Source organism: Leuresthes tenuis, unplaced genomic scaffold, assembly GCF_036924035.1.
Source record: "Leuresthes tenuis unplaced genomic scaffold, fLeuTen1.0.hap1 SCAF_8, whole genome shotgun sequence".
NCBI lineage: Eukaryota > Metazoa > Chordata > Actinopteri > Atheriniformes > Atherinopsidae > Leuresthes > Leuresthes tenuis.
In genome coordinates, this window is record NW_027325362.1 from 18,145,652 (window position 1) to 18,165,791 (window position 20,140).

Below are 20,140 nucleotides of genomic sequence, written 5' to 3' on the forward strand. Positions count from 1 at the left end.
TGGCTGTTATAAGACACCTGACGCTGAAGATGTGTTATGAAATTATAATGAGATACAAGTGTTTATCAGTGGATTCAAGTTTGTACAAAATGCCCCCTCTTTAATCATATATTTCTTTGCTTCCACACACAAACACTTGACTGGTTGTGAGCAGTGGAAAAACTAGACAGAATTCTGCGAATGCTTGCTCTTTTTTTGTCGGTTATCAGTTCAGTTTTTGGATCCAGCTTTGTCTCGTATCTTTTTAAAGTTCTTTTTAAGTTTTAAAGACGTAAAGACTTCCTTCTTCTTTACGTCAAAAGCATGGCTCTTTCTCAGCTTACATGCACAAAAAAAATAAGACAAACATTACAGTAACACTGTGTTAAATTCTAACACAGTGATTATTATTTTTTGTTATATAATATAGTGTAACGTGTATATAACTTTACTCTGTGGGTTGTCTGAAATAAAAATGATTCTATAAATAACTGAAACTTAACTGTGACAGTGGTTGATACATAAAGGTTACTCATTTACAGTCATCTACATTTACAGTTTGTTTAATCACTCCAAACATGTTATTGTCGCACAGTTCGTTTAAAGTTTTGTTAATTCTTATAATTAGTTACTCAATCACTGATGGTGCTGGTATAAACAAGCAGGCGCCGCTTGGTTTGTGTCACTGTATTGCATTTAATTTAACATAAAACTGGGCGAAATTTCTCTCTAGAAAATAAGACACGAATCTGCGCTAAAACCTCCTGTAATGCAGGAGACCGGCCGGGCTCAGCCTGCTGCAGGTGTGGCTTTGATCTAAGTGTCAATATTTACAGGTTGATGTAATAAAGAAGGTTAAACTGCCTTATTCAAATCGCTGTCATCCTGTGGGCCTCAATGATATGGCCGCTCCCAGCCAATGGGTGACAAGCCCGCAAAGATCAAAGAGGAGGCGAGCCAACCATCTCTGCTCCGAAACAGTCATTCTGAGATGGAGCTTCTCTTCAGCCTATATATTCTGAAGCTCCTCCTAATGGTCAGTGTCCTGAGATAAAAGTTGTCTTTGTTTGCACCCAAAGGGCGGAAAGAGGTTTCTAAGGAGCGGCTAAAGGACCTTGAATAAACCTTGTATTGGCAACTGGACATCCCTGGAGCTGTTGGACACGATGGCGACAGGCGCTGGCGAGTGTCCCAGCAAGGCCGTTCAGTACCGGGTGGATCACCTCCTCAGTGCGGTGGAGAGTGAGCTGCAGGTGGGCAGCGAGAAGGGCGACCCCACGGAGAGGGAGCTCAAAGTGTCCTTGGATGAGAGCGAGCTGTGGCAAAAGTTTAAGGAGCTGACAAATGAGATGATAGTTACAAAGAATGGCAGGTAAGCTTGCGCGCGCACAAATTGTATATCGAGATAGATGGATAGTTGCCTAAGTTTTTTTGTCGCGTTTTTTTCTGAAGGCGCATGTTTCCGGTTCTGAAAGTGAACGTGTCCGGTTTGGACCCGAACGCTATGTATTCTTTCTTGCTGGACTTCGCCTCAGCGGACAATCACAGGTGGAAATATGTGAACGGGGAGTGGGTGCCTGGAGGCAAACCCGAGCCCCAGACTCCCAGCTGCGTGTACATCCACCCAGACTCTCCAAACTTCGGAGCGCACTGGATGAAAGCTCCCGTCTCCTTCAGCAAAGTCAAACTCACAAACAAACTCAACGGCGGAGGTCAGGTAAGCGGGGAAGTGTTTGCATGTGCATAGGCTTTCATTTAAAACTGAAATGCAAGTAGAAGTTACGACTCGGCCATATCGAATAACCGCTGTTGTGTTTTAAAGATCATGCTAAACTCCTTGCACAAGTACGAGCCACGCATCCACATCGTGCGCGTCGGAGGTCCGCGGAGGATGATCACCAGCCACTCCTTCCCGGAGACCCAGTTCATTGCTGTGACTGCGTACCAGAACGAAGAGGTCAGTGACTTCACGTTTAGTTTTAGTTTGACAGCAGACACCGTGGATGCGACAAAGTTTGGCCTGGGTGCGTAAAAGACGCGCGTAATTTACGCACTCTTTGATTCTTTGCTCTGTGATCCCAGGTCTTGTGTTTTTGTGTCGTTTGATTTTAGATAACAGCACTGAAAATTAAGTACAACCCATTTGCCAAGGCCTTTCTAGATGCAAAGGAGAGGTAAGAACACACGAAGCTGGGATTTGATTTCAACGGAGCATTGATGTAAAAAAACACAATGGTCAAAATAAACCAGGCTTTATCTCTGCAGAAGTGACGGCAAAGACATGAGGGAAGATGCAAATGAAAACCACCAGTCTAGTTATTCTCAATGTAAGTTTAAACTGTTGTGAATTTGTACGGCTTCCTGTTAAACTTGAAAGCGTTTTACGGTGCTAATTTAGTCTGGTTATGTCTCCTCTCCTCTGTGGGGCCAGTGAGCAGCTGGTTTATTCCAGGCACAGGCGCCCTCTGCCCTCCTGCCAGTCCTCACAGCCAGTTTGGGAGTTCCATCTCCCTCTCGCCGTCTCACGGCTGCGAGCGCTACTCCACCCTGAGGAACCACCGCTCTACTCCTTACACCAGCCCTTACGCCCATCGGACCAGCTCGCCCAGTGGGTGTCCACCTCCTCCTCTTTACCCTCACGCATCCAAGAAACGCCACACTTCCTTCTCCCCCAACTATTAACAAGAAAGTCAAACAAATGCTGCTGAGTTGGGAATGTTGTGCATTCCTCTGGCTTTTGTGTGGAGTGGAGCCACAGAGCAGTAAATTGTTTGGCTTCTCACAACGACTGCAGGAGATTTACCTCAACTGTCATACTGATATTAGGGTGTCACATCCTGCAATATAATGTGAATGCAACCAATGACACGATTTGGTTTCTGACAAATCTAACTGAATACACTCGATCTCAGTGTCTGTGTTTGTGTTGCAGCCGGTTACTCTGATAACTCGTCATCCTGTCTGTCGATGCTCAGCAGCCACGATAACTGGTCCGGTCTTCAGATGCCGGCACACTCCAGCATGATGCCCATGGCCCACAACTCTGCCTCCGGTGCAAATTCTAGGTTTGGGATGCTTGGTTTGTCTATTTCTAGCGGATCTGCATAGAAATATCAGCGAGACAAAACATTTAAATGAAAGATCTTTCAAATGATTTTGATAGTTTCTCCACAAATGTCTCATTTCATCTTGATTTTAATGTCAAAACAGACGCTGAAAAACTGTACAAAACAAACAGTCAGCAAGGAGTAGAGCGTTACAAATAACATCAAATGAAAATGAAACATACAAACCTTAAGATTAACAATTGCACCGACAGAACAAATTAATTGAAATTAAGAAACCAGAGTTCATGGAAATCTTTTTTTTTTTTTTTACTGTATTTTTGCATGTTTGAAATGTTGCATTTGAGTGTTTCTTCTAAAACATCCTAAAGAAGAAGTTTTCTGTCTGTCTCTCTGTACAGTCAGTACACCAGCCTGTGGTCTGTGAGTAACTCACCCCTGACTCCAGTGCCCCAGAATGGGGGGATTAACGGTTGCCTGGGCTCCCAGTTCCTCCGTGGGTCCGGCAGCCACTATCCCAGCCTGTCTCACTCTGTCACAGTGCCCCCCTCTGGCTCTCCCATGTACGACAGCAGCTCAGCCACAGAGGTGCACGATGCCGCTCAGTATGACGCCTCCCCCCATGGCCGACTGCCTTCAGCCTGGACCCCAGTAACCCCTCCGTCTCTTTGATGGAAATATCTGTGCAAGCTGAGAGAGGGCGCATGTCTGCAGGATGTTTGATTTGACTTTTTAGAGAGAATCAACCCCCCCCCCCCAAGTGATTTAGGTTTCATTCAATCCAGACACGCATTTCCCAAATAAAACTCACTCTTCAGCTCTTTATTAATTCAGGATGTTCGCACCCTCGAGACTTTCCCCCCTTTTAGGGGAAGAAGTAAAGGCTCAAATTAGCATCCAAGTAAATATCTGGTTGCCAGTAAAGAAGCAAAAGGCCTGCTTGTGATCTGCTTATATTAAGCAAAAGTCTAATTCAGAGCAGTAAGTGAATAACAATGTGCATCTGAAAAAGTAGTATAGGAAATGTGTATAGTGTAAATGACATAGCATTTAAAGTTTACAGACTGTAAATAGATGCTGTAAGTGGAAGCTTTTTGTACCATAACATTGCTGTTTGAGATTGTATGTCAGGTCACAGTATCCTGCTATGCAGATGGTACACAACTTTCTATGTCATTAAAAAAAACACGCCTCACCTGTCTGTCCTTCACTTCCTGCTGCTCTTTGTTTAAGCCGTCCACTGTCATCCCCCCCGGATGGACGCCACCGTATTTCCAGAATGAGCAACACAGCTGCACCCTCAGTAACATAAATCAGCCTTATAGCTCACCTGAAAATGGCTTTTTTTAAATGTATTTCAGTTTTCAATTTTAGGGAGGGTTCATTTATTTTAATGGCAGCGTTTTGCCAACCAAAGACAGTTTGACTTTAGTGCTCTTTGTTTCATTTGAATATTAATTCAATTCAGAGATGGGGAAGCATTTTCACTGGGGCCATTTATTGTTTGAACTAATCACACCTCCACACAGTGCTTCAGTAAAACTAACCACACTGATGACTGAACTATTCCGTACGTTTCTGCGTCCCTGCATGTAAAGTTCATGAGGAGAATTAGTTGGAGCCTGAAGTTATTGACGAATAAGACTTTATGGTATTTCTTTTGCTAAACTGTTTCCATTAAGAGGAGGCCCTGTGAGCTAACCGGATCAAATCTTTGACTAATAGAAACCACCATAAAACTTCTACATTCACAGTCGATTAAGAGACAGTTACTTTGTTCACTTTCTTTTTTAAAATGTTGCCTTTAAGAAAATAGAAATATTTGCCAACCGAGATATATAATATTCTGTATATATCCCCACAACGAACTGAACCCAGTTCAAGATTTTCGATTTGTTTGATGTATCAGGAGGAAAAAAAGAATGCCGAGATTTTCTTTAAGAACAGAGGCTCAAATGAAACTGTGTGTGCTGCTCATGAGAGCGTAAGCGTGTTTTTCTTGGAGGTTTCTGGCTCAGAGTGTGAACTCCATACGTTTTTATAAGAAACCACTACCATAAGGTTTAAGAACTCTTACTCATTTGTAACACGATCAAGCTTCCTCTGCTGATTACTTACACTAATATTCGTTGTGATATGAAGTTGCAGAAATGATATATTTCAGAATACACATTCGATATTCTCCACCAACATGTACACTTATAAGCATCAATTTTTGCCCATACGTTTGCCTTAAATGTACAGAACTGCTCTCTGCTCTATCACTGTTTTTCAGCACCCTTTCATGGTGCTTGCCCATTAATTTGTTTTGTTAGTTAAATATGAATGTATGACATAAAAACGGCCTCAGGACACACCTCAGTGTGATGTTTGGTTGATGGTGCTCATCAACAACTGGACATTCAATGAAATTTGACATCATCTGTGTTCCTTATATTGGAACTGATCACGACATAGAACTAACAACAAAATTCTTAGAACTTCTTTCTTCCGTCTGCAGTCAGGATATCGCCTCAGCACTTATACGCACCCATACAGTATGAACAGGTCTTATCCCTGTCGACTTTTGGTCAAAACATTGAAATGAGAAGCTTCTACAAGTTTTAAGGTCAATCATGCCTAAAGTTGTGAGCAAAGGTCTTCCGGTCAGCCCGGCCTCTCAGGCTGCCTACAATTACAGCTTCCTTCAATCTAACCCGGCAATCTTTAACAGAAATAGTCATAGCTCTTAGTTTGGTTGCTCAGTTCAAGACAAAATAGCTTTGATAGAAACCATCCAAGCCGCAGCTAGCATTACTGTCATGTAACAGGTAAATGATATTCCTTACTTTCTGATGACAGTCAGGACTCCACCAATCAGGCGTCTGTTTCATGAAATGTTTCACCTACTGCACAGAATTATTACTTATGAATCAAGTATAGAATAAACTCCAGGGTTGTCACTGGATGGACATCGTGCAGAGGATAATCCACTTTGTAATGCTGTTGATCACGGACCTTATGTGGCCACAAGTGACTCAGCAAACATTTCTGTTAATCCATCTGTCTCTAGGTGGAGATGGTCGGGTACAGTAAAGTTCTAGAGAGGCGAATCAATAATGTAAAGTTGTTTCAGTTAATCTGCCACCAAATGTTTTGGTGTGATGTTGGGGCAGTGTATTTCCTACATGTGTAGGAACTTAGTTTGACTAATGACAAAGCCCATCAGGTTGCTGTTATAGCTCCCATCTCAGCTGAGCTACAGGAGTAGAGTAGTGCATCGAAAGGAACTGCTTTAAATTCAGAATCTCTTTATTTGCCAAATGTACAACGTACACAGGAATTTGATCTGGTGTAACAGCACCACAGAACATTAAATAAGAGTTTAAAAAAGTAAGAAGCAAGTAAAAAAGTTGTGCCTTTGAAAAAAATATACACAATTGAGGTGGGATATGTACAGAATGAGATGTCCACATTGAGAAATATATACAAGATGGCAGGAATAAATATTATAGACAAGAAGTGGATATTTACATGGATGTGCATACAGAGATGGGGGTGTGTGCAACTATTATTTAAATTCTCTTTGGGAATGGTGGGGGTGACTGGGATGGTTTGTTTATGAGGGTGATGGCCTGGGGGAAAAAGCTGTTCAGGTGTTCAGATTCTCAGTGTCACATTATGACATTTATTTCTTTATTTTGTATTCCTTCAGGTTTTAGAGGCTGGCAAAGCTCTCTATGGACCCATTTTATTTCTTAAAAACCCTCAAGAAGAACAGCACTGTAACCTAAAGGGAATACTCGGCAACACCAATGTCTGCAGAGGCATTCTGTGTGAATGTTAAAGAAAGTGTAACACAAAGTGAGGAGCATCTGAGAGAGATGAGGAAGTGTGAAAAGAAGCATTATGACTGAAAAGAAAAAAGAAGCAAGGCCAGCAAAGAGGCACAAGAGCCCATTCAGCTCAGGGGATCAAGGTCAGTATATAAGGACATCATGACAAACCCCCCCTTCCTTTTCCTGCGTGCACACAGCAACCACAGTCTAACAGGATGGAACAGACATTTAATCTGCTCAATTAAATACAAAAATCCCTGATTCACTCGTGTTTCTATTCATCTCAACATCAGTCCAGCTCAGCTGAAACGATCTGCCCGGTTAGTACAGCTAATACATATCAGTGTTGATTACAGGCTGTAACTTTCTTGGTTTTATTGCAGATTGAAGTCCATAATGATCACGATGTTATGGCGTTCGTGCCCCAAATAAAATGATGCATTCGAACATGTTCTTTCGAGATTTATGCTCATTGCCGTTAGAGACTCAGAAAGCCAAAGGAAACAGCTACATCATCATCAGATTATGGAAGACACTCGGTCCGTGCTGTAAAAGCCAATTACGTGTCTCATGTCTTTTTCTTATTATAAGGAATAATATTCAAAGCAAGAAAAGAAAATGGGGCATTTATGAAAAAAATCCATAAAAGCCAGGAAGGCAGGGTATTTCTCTAAGCCTAATAATCCCATTATGATCCCAATGAAAAAAAGCTCTCTGTCAAAGCAGGGAGCATTGACGCAAGCATGTCTTGACGTCAGCAGCTGCAGAGAATGAGGGACTAGGGAGGGGGGGTAGAAAGGCGTGTTTACCTTCAGAAAATACCACGAAATACCAGCGTCAGATGGATGAATGCGACCGCAGCTCGCTGCAAGGAACCGAGCTTTTTCATTTGTGTAGCATTCGCCCCGAACATCCAAGTATTGTCATTTTGGGGTGAAATAGTATAGGTGATGCAGTGGAAAACTAAACCAGATGTAGTGAATGGAATATGATCCCCTGACCCGGGAGCGTTCATAAATAAATCATCAAATGGGAGGAGGGGGGGGGGGGGGGGGTGCTCAGCTGCATGGGGTCAGGCACCCATCTGTGACTCTTCTGATACAAACATGAATGTGTCACAATGAAGAAGTCACAGATAATTTGAGAGGGTCTGTGCAGTTTTATTCTGCTGGATATGTCTTAAAAAGCTCCAAACGAGCGCGGTTCCTTCGTGCTGTAGTAAAACAATTCTCCGGCTTCCAGAATTGGGTCGGACGGAAGGAAAACTACCATTAAGCAATTGTAAGAGCCAGACAAGTGGCGTCATTGCCTCCTTTGTAGTGCGCGCAATGCCAAGATTCTCCTGCTGCATTTCTTCACGGTTTAAATTCTCAAATTGCTTTGAGGCACTCTCAAGTGAAAACATACCTCTTCATACAAGACTGCTCCTCATAAAACAATGCGTATTTACTCTATCTATGTCACTCCAACATTTGGACTGGGATGGTTTACACATGACCTGTCACAGACGGGGTTTTCTCCTCATCGCTGGACTGGTTGTGTTGTAAAAATGACAGGTAGAGTACCGCGCACCCCATCGCCACCACTTCAGTAGTACTCTTGTTCTTCTTTTACGCTGAGGAGAAATTTCCCCCCACCTCTACAAATGCAACTGGGGAGCATTTCTACCCTGCACGGAGCTCAAAGGTTGCCAAAGCGACACAAGGCTTGGTGTACTTGAGCAGGAAGACTATACGTCCTGATTGTCTCCACTTACACTGGCCTTTACTCCTGAAGATACCCAAGAGTTCCCGTTGTGTCGGCTGTGCGTCATCCATTCCTGATTAGACTTGAAGTCTGACGTCGCCGAACAGCGTTCAAGCAAAACACCTCATAGAATGTTGAACGTCGTACATGATTTTTTTTTAAACACATCCGGAGTGACGGAAATCACTTTTTTTAAATAGACGTTGATCAACAAGTTGCCCTCTGTGCGTAATTTCCATCCAAGCGCAGTTCGAGCATAATCCGCGACGCACGTGATCGACAAAATCACTTCAGCTGCAAGTATTTATCATCTGTCAAGAGGGAAAAAAAGCCCCGGACCGTCCAGAAGAATCAACTTGTCTGATTACTTAGGGAATCAAGAGCTGACCGACTCCATGCCTAGCTGTGTCCACAGATCCTCGGTTGGCCACCACATGGTAACTTTGCGCGCAGAGCACGCTGAAAAAGGAACATAATAGAGACGGGATCTGAATGAATGGGGCTGAGATTCATTCGCATTTCTCTTCTCGCCTCCCCCAGACTGTTGAATGTGTTTTATATCCCGCCGGTTGAAGGTGTCTCCCGTTATCAGCAGATATCGACTCAGCGGTGGGTAGATCGAACATCCGATCAGGGAGCAGCAAATGTCGAAGAAACGAAAAAGTCCTGACGACCCGGGCTTGGGAGAATCTCCGCCCGCACGAAGCAGCGAGCAAGGTAGGTGTCGTGATCCGAAAGGACAGTCTGAAAGTTGAGCTGCCAGACCGCGTGTATGTGATTGTTTGATAAATTCCTTTGTATGCTGATATTTGTACAGAACATTAATTTGTAGTTACATAGCAAAGACGTGGTCATAGCCTACAGTACTATCCCAATGCATAACTGCTGCTGTTTTAACTCGAGGAACCCACAGAGTTTAAAAGGTGAACAATGACATGGCCATGTTTCCAAGCAGTGACATCTAAACCTAAGTAAGTATTTTGGTAACACTTGGGGTGGTAAAGGGGGACACATTTACATACAAAAGGAATGAATCGGGAACTATTATAAATTTGTGATTCCTTCATATCTCCAAATCCAGGTCTGTATTGTAGATAATGATTACTTACCAAATGACGGTTTTATGACCTGTATGTGAATATTAGTGTGGTCAGAAAATGATGATTAAAGATATTTGACAAGGATCAAGCGTCTTATTCACTGTTAAAGGAATAAATATGAAGATTATGGGCAACTATTGAGTAACTGATCAGTTTAACTTTTCTTGAGGGAGCATAGAAACTAAACCAAAGTAAAGGTGAAGTGATTAAAAAAAACAGTGCTGAGTAACTCATCAGATATGTTGTGGTAACCAGCAAATTAAGTTACAAGGAACTACCATGTAACCAATCGCTGTGAGATTTTGCCCTGCTTGAGAGGACAGATGTTAGAGCAATCAGCAGTGAATGCGTTGAATTGCAGGTTTGGTCAACTGTGACTCATGAGGATAACTTGTATGATAGGTTTATGGATGATTAACTAATAAAAAACTGTTGAGTCATTAATATATTATATATATAATATATAAATCAGCTTGTTTATATATATGTGTTTTTTTTTTTTTTGTTGTTCATTGTGTGGCACTCGCTGTAAAGTGTTACCAGTATTTTTATACCTAGAAAGCAATTTCTGTTAGGGATTACTATTTTATAATCTCCTCTCAGTCCCTGATGGAGTCACATTTGTGTGACAGTAGTGTTGGTCGCAGGACATGCTTAAATTTCCAGCTTCAGAATGAGGCACAAATCCTGAACTTAGTCCAGTCAGTGATACGAGTTTCATTGCTTGTAAAGATGGGATTGATTTGCTGCTATGTTGTGTGAATAGTGAACGCTTCTAACAGTGTCCTGTCTGAGGACCCGGGGCCTTGCATACTAAGTTAATACTTTTCCTTTATTTAACACGGTAGTCTCATTAAGAAGTAAAATCTCATTTTCAAAAAAATATTTGGCCAGAGCAGCACTGTAACAACCAGTACATTAAAATGCATCATAAACCATATTTTAAAACAAAAACAGATACAGTTGGCATACATAGACTACATAAAATTTGATACAGACTCACAACATCATGTAAAATTGCATTGACCTTTGAAGCAAAACAACCATGTCTCCCTCACTATATTCCATATACCGTTAAATATCCCTCAGATATGGGGAATTCTCATTTGCAGTTATTTCACCAGATTATTCAGTGTTCAAGGTGCACAGGGGGAGAATGCACAGAGGAAGTAAAATTTCTTGATATGATTTATTTACATTTAACCTGAAACTCAACTTTCATCAAATGATGAGATAACAAAATAACGCTACAGCATTTTGCACTGCTTTTCATGTACACAATGAGTGGGAAGCTTGGAAATGCCAGGGCTGTGGACAACTATTATAAATTCGTGATGCCCATGGCTAGCATTAGCTTACACTTCATTTGAATTATCTTGGAGGCTTGAAATCACACCATCTTCAATCAATCTACATTCAATGCAAAAAAAAGAAAAATAGGGTTTGCTTTGTTCATTTTCTGTTAACAGTCAAAGCTCGTCAACAAACATGCAGTTCGCCTAACGAAAGGTGCAGATAAGCTAAAAAGTGACCAGTGGTCCTGAGTTGAATGTTTTATTAAAACAATAGCACTAAAGAATGATTGTACCATATATGTCTAAGCTACCTCTCTGGGGAAAAGCATAAAATTCTGAAGTTAAGATTGTGAAACCTTATCTGGGTCCTCAACAAGAGAAAATGACTTCCTGTGTTTTTTCTCCTGTAAGAGATAGAAAGATTTGAGTTTAGAGTTGCCATTGGAGAGCAGCATTTTCCAACCTGTAATACTTACTCAAAGTTGTCCTAGGCTTGTATTGTCTATTTGACTACAGGAACTAAGCCAGCATGTCTGTATCATGATGACAACAAAAAAACAGGAAGTAAACCTATATTTACGTTTTTAGCAGTTGTATGAGCAAATGGACATGAAGATGAAGATTGGAAGGCATATTTCTCCCTATATGGTGCATAACTTAAATTAACTATGAACTTCAGTGTGTAAAGAACAAAGGCACAAACCTAAGCTGAAGAACTATGTTGTCTGATCCCTCAGACAGCACTGCATCAAGAGCCATCATTCATCTATAGCTGATACAACCACATGGGCAAGGATTTACTGAGGGAAACCTTTGTCAAGCTCAAAGGTATGCAGTTACATTTACAAATTTTTATTAAAGCTTTGCCAGGCTAAAAAGTAGCCTTATGTTAACCTTGTCCACAGGCAGTCAACTTCTGTGTGCTCAGAGGCACCTGGGATGGACCATCACACAGTAGAAATGTTTTCTGTGGTCGGACCGATACGTTTTTCAGATCTTTTTTTGGAAGAAACAGATGTTGTGTGATTCTGACAGAAGAGGAAAAGAACAATCCAGTTCAACAAGTCCAAAAGCACCAGGCTCCGTGATGGCATGGGGTTGCATAAGTGCCCCTGGCAAAACTCATTAACACGTTTGTGATTTGCAGTAATAATTCAGAAAAGTTGAGATTATAGCCAAATATGCTGCCTTCAAGACCACATCTTTTCTACGGACATACGAGCATTTTTCAACAAGACAATGTAGAAACCTTGACGTATTTGAAGGAAGAATGGGACAAAATAACATCTTTTAAGTTTTGTGTGAAGGTTATATATTAAACTATGTGCATGCATAATAAATTCTAAATTAAGAAGACAAAATATAAAATATTTCATTATGTTTGCAATAAAATGCAATCAAAATCTAAATGAGTGGAATTACAGTTTTCTTTTTTTTTGTTAACTTAATTTAATTTGTTAGTATACATCCATTTTTGCTTTTCACATCTGCAACAGTACTTCCTCCTTGTCTTGTATAAAAGAGCATGGACTCAATGTTATCAAGAAGGCGGCATATCTTTCTCAATAAACCTTTCTGCATCACATAAGTGTACCTGAGCTTTGCCATGAGCACTGATACAGGCCCATGCCATCACAGAGCCTGACCTTTGGACTCGTTGCTGATACCAATCTTTATTGTCCTTTTAATTTTTGGTCCGGAGCAGACATAGTTAATTTCTTTCAAAGAACAATTTGAATACTGATTGGTCTGACAACAATATGCTTCCAGTTGGTGCCTATCTGAGTCCATCCTGATGCTTCAGGGTCCAGAGAAGTCAGTGCTGCCTGTGGACAAGGCTAATGTCAGGCTTCTTTTTTGTCCAACAAAGCTTTAGGGTAAATTGTGAATATGACTCCACACTGCAGAGCTTGACAAAGGTTTCCCTCAGTTATTCCTTGCCCAGTGTGTTTCTATCGGGTATAGATGAGAAACGGTTCCTGATGCAGTGAACACAGGAGTCAAGCTTAGGCTTATTTCCTTGCCCTTTGCACACTGAAATTCTTGCATATTTATTGAATAGCTTATAGATAAAATGTAATGTTGATGGAGAAACTTGCTTTCCAATCTGTCTTTGAGGGACTTTGTTTAAAAAAATGTGAATGATTTTTTTCACACATTTGTCGACAAACCGGTGATCCTCTGATCATATTTGCTCCTCGGTGACTCAGCTTGTAATGGGCTTCTATACCAAATCATGATTAGATTATCTATTGACCCGTTTTAAATAACATTGTGATATATTTTTCTACGTCATTTCCCAGCATTAAATTGCCCTTGTCCAAGGTTTTCTGGAATGTGTTCCAGGCCTAAAATGCAAAAATGGATGCATATGAGCGCAACTTATGATAGTAGTCATGTTTTTATTGATGTTGCTTTGGGAGCATTTTGAAGTATTGCGTAAGAAAAGCTTGATGGAAGCAGCAAAAATAATTAAAAAAAAAAACATCTGAAAATACTTTTATTGCCAGCTGATGCACATTTGGGTGGATGTAAATGCTTGATGTAAATAGTTTCTGATGTAGGGAACATGTTACTCAATATTACAAGAATCTGTTTCTTCTTCTTGAGAATAAACCTTACTCACCTGAAAAATAATCACAACATACCCAGATGACGATTCATTCCTGAAGACCTCTCAGTTTTCTCTCCTGTATACTGCCAAGGCGAGTGGCTTTGTTTATATCTCCTTCCGTGAGGTTTTTCTGGCTAGCGACAGCCATGCACATCTTAACCTATACTGCCACCCTATGATGAAAAACTACACAGCCTGGTTTACTCACTCCACACCAGGTAATGGAAGCAAGAGCATTTATATGAAGCAACATTTCAGTTCCCTTCAGATTCGTTTGACAGTTGGTTGCTAACACAGTTGATCTGGTCATCTGCGAAATGGGTGTGAAATTAAAATAATTTCCTTTGTGCAGAATAAAATTGTATCTGTCGTTTCTTACACCAAGCACAACTTTGAAAGTGATGTATTTCATTTCTCAGGCACATTTTGTGTCGTTTGCAGATTTGGTGGGAGTCGTAAGACCAGTAAGCTAATGTTGTGAGAGTTTCTATTGGAGGTCAGTCATTTGATTGGTGTCACGGAGTGAAAATGAAACTAGTGAAAAAAGTATTCTGGATGAGAGACAATATTTAATGCAATTTTTAAAGGCCGTGGGCAGCACAAGCCTAACCCAGCTAGCACTGAGCAAAATGTAGGGTACACCCTGGACAGGTTGCTAGCCTTTCAGAAATGAAATGAGACAAACAGCAATGCATACTCACCCTCACTCCTATGGTTAATTAAATAGTAGCATTTAAACTAACACGCATGTTTTGGGACTGGACATACTTTGTGGGAGTCTTAACCTCATTAAGCTAGCGTGACTGAACCCACACACGCGAGGCGAGACTCAACACAGTTTGTGTGTGAAAACATGGATTTTAGTTTTCCAAAGACTGAGCTCTACAAAAAAAAGTTTAATTTTTGTGACTTAAATGAACCAACCCTCTGTTATATCAGTACAAACCCATGGGCGTAGTGAATGACTTTAAATGACTATAATGTTTCCTCATAACTGCACATATGCATTAAAGATGCGACCTGTTTGCAGTGCAGCATTTGGCTGCGTATCTTTTTGGGCCCGTGCCTGAATGAGAGTTTCCCTTGGCTATCACAGAGTAGAGCCGGGAGCTTCCTTCTCCAACTGTGCATGGCATCTGTGACTACTTAGGGGGTACACACCCACTGAACTCCTCCCACTCAGAAATGCCATCCTGGATGCTTTGATGCAGGTTTGGCACAACAATACAAGCACACTGTTAAAGCAATATCAAATTTTAAACTACAATGTTATATCTTTTATTGAAATGGTAGCTATTTATTCAGGAACACGACAAAGGTCTGAGCAAAAAATTCAGTGTCCTAAATGCTGTTAACAAACCTATCCTGAAGCTTATTTAAGTTTTGCTCAAACTAAATGGCTTCTGTATATACTTGTGTATCTGGAACAGAACCTGAAAACAAACTCTCGTCTCTGTGTTGCTTTTATGTTATTCATGCACTGCTGAATTTAAGTCCTCTAGCTCGTATTTTTTTCATGGAGATTGTTTTTGTTCGCTCAGGTATCCACAGTAGGGCCAAGAGAGGAGGAGTAGAAGCGAAGGCATTGAGATTCATATCAGGGCCACAAAGCAGTTTTTGTCTTGCTTCTTAGTGTGCAGTCCGGACCTGTCAATTATAGGGCCACTCGTGGGTGCCCACTCCAGCCCCCACCACCCACCACCACAGCTGGTTAACAGCCCTCAGCTGTGCAAATGACCTGCTCCTCCAGTTACAGTTTGATACCTGTGCAAAGTTCGGCATGAACCGTGATGTGTGAATGTGTTGCTAGTTTGATTTCCTCCCAATGGTCTTGGTGAAACAGCAATGTGAAGAAGTCAAGCTTTAACAAGAGTTAATGTAACACACAATGTATTTATATTTATTTTCATATTTATTTGTTTATTTTTTGTCAGGGACCATGTGCTGTACTAGTTTTAGCTTCTCACCAGTTTTCAGCAGCAGTCTCAAGGCAAAAAAAGAATTAAATTGAACAATGATTGAACAATGCTTCTTTCATATTGTAATATCAATCTATCCACAAAAAACTCAAATGGTTTATGGAGCTGCTGGGCACTGCAGACTTGTGTGATCATTTTTACTGTTTATTTTTAAGAGCACCACCATTTACATCACAAACTGCACCATTTTGTATTTATATTATGCATGTCAGACATGCTCAGTATTATACTATGGTTCATAAAAGGTTTTTGTACAAGCTTGGTTGATTGTTCATAAGCTTTAATCAGCAGATTAATATGTTACGTGGTTTTAAAATATTTTGTCTCTTCTTTTTATTGATGTGTCACAGCCATTAGAGCAAATGCTTTTCACACTACATTCTCTCATACGTAACAATGATGACGCCTCCACCTCAGTGACAATGCATCCTTAGGAACATTATAAAATGGCTTCCTTTCACAGAAACGCCAAACCCTTTTCCCTATAAAACAGGAGATCTGTACAGAAAAGGCCAGGAACATTTTTATGTTGAATTTAGACTGTTGAGAGCATAGTTCCCCATCCTGTTGAATGCTTTGTGCTCATAGATTAAACTGTGGCAGCTCTGCAGCATCATACATTAGCACTCGATCCAGCAGCACACCATGTGTATCTCTTTAGCTTGGCTTTGTGCCCACCTTGCTAATAGTGTGTGGAAGTGCAGCACAGGCTGCCACAGCTGTGTGCAGCCCTTTTGACGTCATAGAGCACTTAGTGCTTAAACCACATACACATCTTCATGCTCTTCTCTTCAGACAAAGATGCCCAGCAGCCCACAGCCTCTGTCGTTGAGGGCTGTGTCTGCAGGCGGTTTGGAACAAGCTCGACTTGTAAAAGAAGGCCTCATAGTGGTCTTAATGTGTACTGCAGATTACAATGGTGCACACCAAGATTTACTCTGGGAAAGGGCCAAAAATGCACATTTCATAATACAGATTTTTTTTTTGTCTGGATTTTTCCTCTGTCAAGTCTAGCCTTATAATTGTGTTTAATTTGTTGATAGTCTGCGGATGCTTCCGTCTGTGTTCTCGTGCAGGCAGACACTAGGAGGGGCTAAAGTATAAAGATGAAATGCAGGGAGTTGCATCAGATAAACACAAAGCAGACAATCAGCAACTTAATATTACAATATGTCTTTTGCCATTCTTTCTATTTTCAGACCTTCTACCGCAGAAAGATTTTTAGAAAAATAACCGATTTATGAGACAACCCACTCCCCCTTCCTCCTTGCATTTAATTAATAAAAATAATTTTGTTACATCAGGCTGCATTTATCACTTTTCAAATTGACAACAGTGGCAAACAAGCTTAAACTTATTAGAGTTTTAACTTGAGGAACGTTACCGCACTGAAGGAAATCTTGCAGCTCATGAAATGGCCATAGATAAAGAGTTTCAGATTAAAGTAGGAGTAAAAGACAAGGCTAGGGTGATGGTGTGTGTGTGTATGTGTGTGAGTAACTTAAGTTCATGAATGGATTGGGACTGTGTCTGTGTGTTATCAGTAAACATTCAGACCTGATGTCTGGCTGCTTGGCCTGTGCACTGAGATCGACAGGCTTGTACGTCAGCACCCATATTTCTCACCTGTGATTCATATGGACTTTGTTTGGTTTCTGATGAGGGCTGCAGGCAGCCCCTGTGCCACTCAGCCCCCCAGCTAGTACCCGAATTCTTTTATCTCCCTTTATTAATTTGCATTTGAAGTCATTTGGCTTATCTGAGGCAAAGATTGATTTATTTAGACTCGTATAGCACATACTATTTTAGTTTTGCATTAACGGGTATTTATCTTTTTTTTAACACAGCTCGTAACACTGACAGGAAGTGAATAACATGAAAGCAAAACAATACATTGCAGGTTTTTTAAAAATCCTTTTCATCAGTGAAAGACAATATTTCCTTTTTTTTTTACAATTTAACGTATGTGCCAAATGAATATTAGTTAAAGAGTTTAACTGCACTTTTTTGTTTTTTGTTGAAGATAATTGCAAAGGTGAGGAATAATTCCATATCTTTAAATCGCATAGTTTTTGTAACGAATAATCATCAAACGTATGACAACAGACAGAATAGAAAGAAAATTTTGTAGATGCTGTGAACTGCGTTGTTGTGTTCAAGGAGCGGGGTCAAACACTATACACACACACACACACACACTCACTGTACATTGTCACAAGAATACACACAGGCAGGTTGTGTATAGGGAATGACCCAATGCTCTGTTTGTTTGTTACAAGGTATGCTTTTGGCCAGGACATTGTTAGCATGGCCCCATGTTTGTGTTGAACAAGCAGCGACGTACAGCACTAAAAGGAGGGCGGTTGCCCCTTGTAAAGCCAGCAGTAACTCATGTGTACGTTTGTGTGTGCAAGGTAGAGAGCAGTGTGATGGTTTGATAGGGAGTCGATGAGGTCACGGCTCATGTCTCCTGCTTGCGTCATCACCTATAGGATGTGACTCCTGTCGGCAGAGCTGCAGCCGCTGCTCTTGCTGTTGCTGCGGCACAAACAGCCAGAATCTACAATCTGTTTTAGCTCAAATATAAATGAAAAATCATCTGCAGACCTTTCAAGCTCAGCTACCTGCGAGTCATGAGAACATCTGAAGAGGCTCGTTTGACTTCCTGTGTTTCCTGCAGATTTACAAGATTGCTCAGTGAAGCATTTTTACACCGCTGCCTGACGTCAACAAAGCCAACGAGTACCGTTGTGTTTTTTTTTCTTCTTTCTCCCCCTCCCCCACAGATCTCTGACCACATGCTCATCATCATCCTCTAGAATTACGGACGTAATAATCTAGGTCAGAAGGGGTGTCAACAAAAACACTGACTGCTAATCTGAAAACAGGATTTGAATGTGTGAATGTGAAAGTGTGTGTGTAAGCATGGCTTGATGCATTTCAGAGACAAAAAAAAAAAAGAATACGTGTTTTGTTTTTGTTTGATCATCGTTTTTTATTCTGACATTGCCTTTGCTTTTTTTTTTAGCAAGTTAGCAAATGTGCATTTTCAAAAAAAGCTCTGTTTAACCAGTTAAAGTTTAAGCACACTTTAAAGCAAATCCTCAGAAAGTGTATTTAATTTTCTGGCAATATAGTTTTAATACAACAAAACTCTGGTTCCTTTGCTGTATTAGCATCCTGTGGCAGCCATTTGGTTCTGGAATTGTCATCAGTCTATATGCTGCATTTACTTGAATGAATAATCATAAACTTGATGTTGTTCGGCATGATGCTGTTTAAAGAGTAAACACTATTGTAAGGAATATTGTTGTTTTTTTGAGAAAAATGTTAAAAAAAAACCAAAACAATTTCAGGTATTATTTCTGACACGAAAACGAAGGGAAATCGTTCCCTGATGTTTCATTCTGAAGGCTATAAAATACATCTGCTGCTGCTAATTTCAGTGTCGGTGAATGTTGCAGAGTATGTGTGTAATGCACATAAATGACATTTTACTGTGTATGCGTGTGTGACAGACGTTCAAGCAGGTATAATTTGTGCGAGCTCTGTGATGTGGAGGACATGAGGCCCAAGCGGGTGCTGTTGAGTGGCAGTAACAGCATCTCCTGCTCGAGCCTGCCCCATCTCTGACTTCATTGGCTCTGGCTCTGACGCAAATGCGACCCCCTCCTCTCCCTCCCCCCACCGTCACCGCCACCACCACCCCTACACACTTCTTTCATCACGTTTTTTTTCACCCACTTAATTTTTTTTCTTTTTGATTCATGTGCCTTCTGCGGTTCTCTTTACTGCAGCGCTGCACACAGCTCCACACCACATTTCTGCACCACCTGCCTGTTGTGAACGGGTTTTCTGTCTTGCAGCGATAGAAGCCTTATTAAAATTTCTTTTATATATTTCTCCCTAAATATTCATCCCCTTTTTTTTTGCCTTATAAATTGTGCAGTGTGAGGTCTAAACCACAGCCAGCTACTGAGAGCATTTGAGATGTAACACGGTCACATTAAATTTGTCGGCATGTGGCCCACAAGCAGAGGATAGCTTAAACTATCTGCATTTGAACTATTGGAATGCACAGTGAAATTCATCAGGGATCATGACATTACAGTTTTAAGCAACTACACAGTGAGTCATGGAGTGAACAAGCTTTGAATAGACAAAACATTGGATAAATAAGATATAATTTGTACATAATAATTTATGTATAATAATTTAATAATAATTTAATACATAATTTAGTAGCTTTGATGAGAGAATGGCAAAAGAAAAGAAAAGAAAAAAAACTAAATCCTCTTGGCTGAGATTTTTTTGATTTATTGGGAAATAACATCTTCAACATAAATCAAGACTCACGGGTTTAAGTCAAAAAAAAAAAAGGCAGAAATTCTGTCAGTGCTCAGAATTTGCAGATGTTTTGTTCAGCATTCAGACTGCCCTCAGGAGAGTTGCCTCACAAGCTTACGTCTAGTGTTTGGATGTCCTTTGTGTATTTTTTATTTTTTTTTTACTTTTTACAGCGTCCAGCCTTCAGGTTGCAGTGA

At 40.7% G+C, this 20,140-nt stretch overlaps 2 protein-coding genes across 3 annotated transcripts in view; both read left to right on the forward strand.

The window, feature by feature from the left end:
- Positions 1-1,145: 1,145 nt before the first annotated feature.
- Positions 1,146-3,785, forward strand: tbxtb (T-box transcription factor Tb). The gene is made up of 8 exons (XM_072390394.1): positions 1,146-1,351; positions 1,432-1,696; positions 1,802-1,936; positions 2,092-2,153; positions 2,245-2,306; positions 2,411-2,587; positions 2,912-3,044; positions 3,446-3,785. The coding sequence occupies exons 1-8, from the start codon at positions 1,146-1,148 to the stop codon at positions 3,714-3,716; spliced, it is 1,311 nt and encodes a 436-aa protein (XP_072246495.1). The 3' UTR covers positions 3,717-3,785.
- A 5,087-nt stretch (positions 3,786-8,872) lies between these two features.
- The window catches only part of pde10a (phosphodiesterase 10A), a 60,116-nt gene continuing 48,848 nt past the window's right edge, over positions 8,873-20,140 (forward strand). The window contains exons 1-2 of one of the 2 annotated variants that reach the window (XM_072391206.1): positions 8,873-9,045; positions 9,149-9,325. In XM_072391206.1, the coding sequence (XP_072247307.1) occupies positions 9,253-9,325 (73 nt within the window). In that variant the 5' untranslated portion in view covers positions 8,873-9,045; positions 9,149-9,252. Of the gene's footprint in view, positions 9,046-9,140; positions 9,326-20,140 lie in introns of those variants that run through there. The other variant, XM_072391207.1, reaches the window with a different exon arrangement.

Coding starts and splice junctions, on each gene's coding strand:
- tbxtb (XM_072390394.1), top strand. CDS start 1,146: ATGGCGACAGGCGCTGGCGAGTGTCCCAGCAAGGCCGTTCAGTACCGG. Junction 1,937..2,091: donor CTGCGTACCAGAACGAAGAG/GTCAGTGACTTC, acceptor GTTTGATTTTAG/ATAACAGCACTGAAAATTAA. Junction 2,307..2,410: donor CCAGTCTAGTTATTCTCAAT/GTAAGTTTAAAC, acceptor CTGTGGGGCCAG/TGAGCAGCTGGTTTATTCCA.